The 7,500-nt window shown below is 50.0% G+C and overlaps 1 protein-coding gene across 1 annotated transcript in view; it reads right to left on the reverse strand.

Annotated features, from left to right (window-relative positions):
• The window catches only part of LOC143281073 (sodium-coupled monocarboxylate transporter 1-like), a 33,304-nt gene that overhangs the window by 12,406 nt on the left and 13,398 nt on the right, over nt 1-7,500 (reverse strand). Inside the window, exons 9-10 of the mRNA XM_076586006.1 lie at nt 4,628-4,751; nt 3,651-3,739 (exon numbers count right to left, since the gene is read on the reverse strand). Of these exons, the coding sequence (XP_076442121.1) occupies nt 3,651-3,739; nt 4,628-4,751 (213 nt within the window). The remainder of the gene's footprint in view (nt 1-3,650; nt 3,740-4,627; nt 4,752-7,500) is intronic.

Below are 7,500 nucleotides of genomic sequence, written 5' to 3' on the forward strand. Positions count from 1 at the left end.
AGACAGATAGATAGATAGATAGATAGATAGATAGATAGACAGACAGATAGCGAGAGGGAGAGAGACAGAGACAAAGACAGAGATAGAGAGAGAGAAAGAGAGAGAGACAGACAGACAGAGAAAGAGAAAGAGAGAGAAAGAGAGAGAGAGAGAAAGAGAGAGAAATAGGCACAGAGAAAGACAAAGAGAGAGAGAGAGAGAGGGGAGAAAGATAAAGATATATATAGACAGACAGACAGATAGATAGATAGCGAGAGGGAGAGAGACAGAGACAAAGACACACACACACACACACACACACACACACACACACACACACACACACACACACACACACACACACACACAGAGAAAGATAGAAAGAGAGAGACAAAGAGAGACAGACAGAGAGAGACAGAGAGACAGAGAAAGATAAAGAGAGAGAGAGACACAGAGAAAGACAAAGAGAGAGAGAGAGAGAGAGAGAGAGTGACAGAGACAGAGAGACAGAGACAGAAAGACAGCGAACGATAAAGAAAGAGAGAATGAGAGAGAGAATGACAGAGAGAGAGAGACAGAGACAGAGACAGAGACAGAGAGGGGGGACGGTAGAGAGAGATGTAGAGATGTAGGTGTGTGACTGTGTGTGATTGACACAGCATGGACAGAGCATAGAACACAGAACACAGGGGTTAGGGGTGGACAGGCACAGTACAGCAGTGGTCAGTACTGACGACAGACTGCCGCAGAACACAGAACACAGGGGTTAGGGGTGGACAGGCACAGTACAGCAGTGGTCAGTACTGACGACAGACTGTCACAGAACACAGGGGTTAGGGGTGGACAGGGACAGTACAGCAGTGGTCAGTACTGACGACAGTCACAGAACACAGGGGTTAGGGGTGGACAGGCACAGTACAGCTGTGGTCAGTACTGACGACAGACTGTCACAGAACACAGGGGTTAGGGGTGGACAGGTACAGTACAGCAGTGGTCAGTACTGACGACAGACTGCCGCAGAACACAGAACACAGGGGTTAGGGGTGGACAGGCACAGTACAGCAGTGGTCAGTACTGACGACAGACTGTCACAGAACACAGGGGTTAGGGGTGGACAGGCACAGTACAGCAGTGGTCAGTACTGACGACAGACTGTCACAGAACACAGGGGTTAGGGGTGGACAGGCACAGTACAGCAGTGGTCAGTACTGACGACAGACTGCCGCAGAACACAGGGGTTAGAGGTGGACAGGCACAGTACAGCAGTGGTCAGTACTGACGACAGACTGTCACAGAACACAGGGGTTAGGGGTGGACAGGCACAGTACAGCAGTGGTCAGTACTAACGACAGACTGTCACAGAACACAGGGGTTAGGGGTGGACAGGCACAGTACAGCAGTGGTCAGTACTGACGACAGACTGCCGCAGAACACAGGGGTTAGGGGTGGACAGGCACAGTACAGCAGTGGTCAGTACTGACGACAGACTGCCGCAGAACACAGGGGTTAGGGGTGGACAGGCACAGTACAGCAGTGGTCAGTACTGACGACAGACTGCCGCAAAACACAGGGGTTAGGGGTGGACAGGCACAGTACAGCAGTGGTCAGTACTGACGACAGACTGCCGCAAAACACAGGGGTTAGGGGTGGACAGGGACAGTACAGCAGTGGTCAGTACTGACGACAGACTGCCGCAAAACACAGAACACAGGGGTTAGGGGTGGACAGGCACAGTACAGCAGTGGTCAGTACTGACGACAGACTGTCACAGAACACAGGGGTTAGGGGTGGACAGGCACAGTACAGCTGTGGTCAGTACTGACGACAGTCACAGAACACAGGGGTTAGGGGTGGACAGTGACAGTACAGCAGTGGTCAGTACTGACGACAGACTGCCGCAGAACACAGGGGTTAGGGGTGGACAGGCACAGTACAGCTGTGGTCAGTACTGACGACAGTCACAGAACACAGGGGTTAGTGGTGGACAGGTACAGTACAGCAGTGGTCAGTACTGACGACAGTCACAGAACACAGGGGTTAGTGGTGGACAGGCACAGTACAGCTGTGGTCAGTACTGACGACAGTCACAGAACACAGGGGTTAGGGGTGGACAGTGACAGTACAGCAGTGGTCAGTACTGACGACAGACTGCCGCAGAACACAGGGGTTAGGGGTGGACAGGCACAGTACAGCTGTGGTCAGTACTGACGACAGTCACAGAACACAGGGGTTAGTGGTGGACAGGTACAGTACAGCAGTGGTCAGTACTGACGACAGACTGTCACAGAACACAGGGGTTAGGGGTGGACAGGCACAGTACAGCAGTGGTCAGTACTGACGACAGACTGTCACAGAACACAGGGGTTAGGGGTGGACAGGCACAGTACAGCAGTGGTCAGTACTGACGACAGACTGTCACAGAACACAGGGGTTAGGGGTGGACAGGCACAGTACAGCAGTGGTCAGTACTGACGACAGACTGTCACAGAACACAGGGGTTAGGGGTGGACAGGCACAGTACAGCAGTGGTCAGTACTGACGACAGACTGTCACAGAACACAGGGGTTAGGGGTGGACAGGTACAGTACAGCAGTGGTCAGTACTGAAGACAGACTGTCACAGAACACAGAACACAGGGGTTAGGGGTGGACAGGCACAGTACAGCAGTGGTCAGTACTGAAGACAGACTGTCACAGAACACAGGGGTTAGGGGTGGACAGGTACAGTACAGCAGTGGTCAGTACTGACGACAGACTGTCACAGAACACAGAACACAGGGGTTAGGGGTGGACAGGCACAGTACAGCAGTGGTCAGTACTGACGACAGACTGTCACAGAACACAGAACACAGGGGTTAGGGGTGGACAGGCACAGTACAGCAGTGGTCAGTACTGACGACAGACTGCCGCAGAACACAGGGGTTAGGGGTGGACAGGTACAGTACAGCAGTGGTCAGTACTGACGACAGACTGTCACAGAACACAGAACACAGGGGTTAGGGGTGGACAGGCACAGTACAGCAGTGGTCAGTACTGACGACAGACTGCCGCAAAACACAGAACACAGGGGTTAGGGGTGGACAGGTACAGTACAGCAGTGGTCAGTACTGACGACAGACTGTCACAGAACACAGGGGTTAGGGGTGGACAGGCACAGTACAGCAGTGGTCAGTACTGACGACAGACTGTCACAGAACACAGGGGTTAGGGGTTGACAGGCACAGTACAGCTGTGGTCAGTACTGACGACAGACTGTCACAGAACACAGAACACAGGGGTTAGGGGTGGACAGGCACAGTACAGCAGTGGTCAGTACTGACGACAGACTGTCACAGAACACAGGGGTTAGGGGTGGACAGGCACAGTACAGCAGTGGTCAGTACTGACGACAGACTGTCACAGAACACAGAACACAGGGGTTAGGGGTGGACAGGCACAGTACAGCAGTGGTCAGTACTGACGACAGACTGTCACAGAACACAGAACACAGGGGTTAGGGGTGGACAGGTACAGTACAGCAGTGGTCAGTACTGACGACAGACTGCCGCAGAACACAGAACACAGGGGTTAGGGGTGGACAGGGACAGTACAGCTGTGGTCAGTACTGACGACAGTCACAGAACACAGGGGTTAGGGGTGGACAGGCACAGTACAGCAGTGGTCAGTACTGACGACAGACTGCCGCAGAACACGCAGGCAACGAACAGACCCGGCAGGCCCTCGTAGTCGGCCAAGATGTCCATGATGAACAGAGGCACGATCTGTGCACAACACGATACCACAAACACGAATAAGAGCACATTTTTACACACACATACACACACGCGCGCGCACGCACACACGCACACCCGCACACACGCACGCACGCACGAACAACAACAACAACAAACAAACAAACACGTACACGCACACATATCAGCAATATCACTATCTTCATTCACACATACACACACATACGCGCGCGTGCACGTATGCACTCGGACTCGCACACGCGTGTGCACTGACAGACAGACAGACAGACACACACACACACACGCGCATGCATGAACACACACATACACACGTACATATGTCAGCAGTATCGTTATCACCATCTCCTTTCATTGAGGTCAACATTGTCATCATCATCATCATTTCTGTATTGCCATCATTGTCGTTGTCTAAGTTCACAATCATTCGTCGCCTCTTATCATCGTCATCATTATACTCATTATCATCGTCGTTGTAATCGTCATCGTCGTCGTCGTCATGATCATCACCATAATCATCGCCAAACTTGATCATTATGAATCTCAAGACTGCTCTTTTCATCGCAACCACCTCTACCCCTTCCACCACCTTCCACCACCACCACCACCATCATCATCATCATCTTCACCATCAGTCTTGATTAATATCATCATCATCATTACCACCACAACAACCACCACCACCACCGCCACATCACCACCATCACTATCATCATCATCACCACGACGACGACCACCACCACTATCACCAACACCACCACCATCATCACCACCACCATCATCATCACCTTCATTAAAACCACCCCCACCCCCACCCCCACACCACCCCTACCACTATCACCATCACACCATCATCATCACCACCACCATCACCACGACCCCCCCCCACCACACACGCACCTGGTCCCGTTTGGAGATGATACCTTCCGGGTGGCAGTCGGCATAGAATGCGAACATGACCACCCCGATCATGAAGCACAGCCCCATCATCACCACCACCAGCGGGTAGTTGGCCCACAGAGCCCTGCGATCACAAACGCATCGCACGTGCAAGCAGTACATTTGCCGCGTGCACACAGCATGCACCCCCTTGGATAGAAAAACCCGAAGAGTAACAAATAAAACAAGCAACATAAACAGACCAGAAGTTGAAGAAGAAGAAGAAGAAGAAGAAGGAGGGAGGAAGAGAATAAGAAAAAAAGGAGGAGGAGGAGGAGGAGGCGGAAGAGGAGGAAAAGAAGAAGGAGGAGGAGGATGAAGAAGAAGGAGAAGGAGAAGGAGGGGGAGGAAGGAGGAGGAAGAAGAAGAAGAAGAAGGAGGAGGAGGATGAAGAAGAAGGAGAAGGAGAAGAAGGAGGGGGAGGAAGGAGGAGAAGGAGGAGGAGGAGGATGAAGAAGATGAAGAGGAGGAGGAGAAGAAGAAGAAGAAGAAGAAGAGGGAGGAGGAGGAGGAGGAAGAAGAAGAAGAAGAAAAGGGAGGAGGATGAGGAAGAAGGAGAATGAGGAAGAGGAAGGAGGAGGAGGAGGAGGAGGAAGAAGAAGAAGAAGAAGAAGAAGAAGAGGGAGGAGGAGGAAGAAGAAGGAGAAGGAGAAGGAGGGGGAGGAAGGAGGAGGAAGAAGAAGAAGAAGAGGGAGGAGGAGGATGAAGAAGAAGGAGAAGGAGAAGGAGGGGGAGGAAGGAGGAGGAAGAAGAAGAAGAAGAGGGAGGAGGAGGATGAAGAAGAAGAAGAAGAAGAAGAAGAAGAAGAAGAGGGAGGAGGAGGAGGAGGAAGAAGAAGAAGAAGAAAAGGGAGGAGGATGAGGAAGAAGGAGAATGAGGAAGAGGAAGGAGGAGGAGGAGGAGGAGGAAGAAGAAGAAGAAGAAGAAGAGGGAGGAGGAGGAGGAAGAAGAAGGAGAAGGAGAAGAGGGAGGAGGAGGAGGAGGAGGAGGAGGAAGAGGAAGACAAAAGGTGTCGACAAACTGCAACGTGTGTGGCCTGTCAAACCCTGCTCTCACTGTCACCTCACTGTTACTTTTCCAATCCAGTTCGCTGCGTGCGGTCAGTGGCACACTTCCGTGTCTTCACACTGTTCAGGGAAACTGTGGGGGGGTGGGTGGGGGGAGGGAAAGGTGGGTATGGGAGGGGGAGGGAGGGAAGTTATTTTTTACTTTATTTATTTTATTTTACTTTATTTTATTTATTGTTTTTTTAAATTTTGATTTCATTTTAAATTCTATTTTATTTTATTTATTTATTTATTTTTTCTTTGATTTTTTTCTCTTAACTCTCTCCATACGAAAGGCGAAAGAGACGACGCTAACAGCGTTTCACCCCAATTATCACTATCAAAATATTGCAAGCGGAAGGCTCTTATACTGAAGACGTGAATGTTGACAAAGAATACCACAATTCTGACGACGGAAGCTAAAGGTTGGGTCATTCAGACACCCACTGGACATCCGAGGGGTCTGTGTAGAGGAGATGAGAGGACTGGCCGTACTGAGTGAGTTAAAGCCTGACAAAACGCGTTGGGTTACGCTGCTGGTCAGGCATCTGCTTGGCAGATGTGGTGTAGCGTATATGGATTTGACCGAACGCAGCGACGCCTCCTTGAGCTACTGTGACTGATACTGATACTGAAGGTGGGTGTGGAGGAGTGGAGGGGGAGGGAGGGAAGGTGGGTGCGGGTGGAGGGGGAGGGAGGGAAGGTGGGTGCGGGTGGAAGGGGGAGAGGAGAAAGTGGAAGATGTCGAACAAAATTTGCGCGATGAAGACATCACTTGACACACAATCAATCAATCAAAAACACTTTATTAATCCACATGGAAATTAAGTTGTGCAATCACAGGCTCATTGTAAACACTGGCATAAAATCATGCGCAACATAAGAAGAGATTAAAACTAGTCAAATAAGAATTCCCAATAGCTGACGATATACTAACCCCCCCCCCCCCCAACACGCATACTCATGTTAAGACAATAGGGTATTGCACAACAATATTAACAAATGAAAACATCCAACAAAAAAAGGGTATAGATGACTAAAAATGACATGCGCGCACGCACGCACACACACACACACACACACACACACACACACACACATGCACACACACCCACCCACACACACCCACACACATACACACACACACACACGCACACACACGTTAAGACCATAAGGTATTGTACAACAATACATAAATAAAAACATCAAAGGAATAAATCGTATATATAAGTAACGATTTATTCCCTTGATGTTTTTATTTATGTATTGTTGGTCGTCTACCATTTACATATTAGATATATCATATTATCAGACAAAGCAGTCAACTGCCATAGGACGTTTATAATCTGCCATGAACAAGAAGAAGAAGAAGAAGAAGAAGGATGCCTGACCTTCACATAAACCCACACTCTCAGGCCAAGAGAGCTCAAGTACAGTCGGCGTTGGGATAGTTCTCAAAGGCCGATTAACCCCCAAGGCAGCAGCACTAAGAACCAGCGCATACTCCCAGTTTGAGAGTCATTGTCCGTCACAAAAGACCATGCTGTAAATGAATTCCAGTTACTGGCCCGATTGTAAGCTTATGTCAATATGTGATATAAGCGGAAAATTGAGCCTTTGTGTGTGTGTGTGTGTGTGTGTGTGTGTGTGTGTGTGTGTGTGTGTGTGTGTGTGTGTGTGTGTAATGTAAGTGCAAAACAAACAGACAAACAAACAACAAAAACTGAACTCCCAAGAAACCCCAAAGCCAGCAGAGCACGTCTACCAGTGGGGGACATGACTCACATC

Source organism: Babylonia areolata, chromosome 1 (genome assembly GCF_041734735.1).
Source record: "Babylonia areolata isolate BAREFJ2019XMU chromosome 1, ASM4173473v1, whole genome shotgun sequence".
NCBI lineage: Eukaryota > Metazoa > Mollusca > Gastropoda > Neogastropoda > Buccinidae > Babylonia > Babylonia areolata.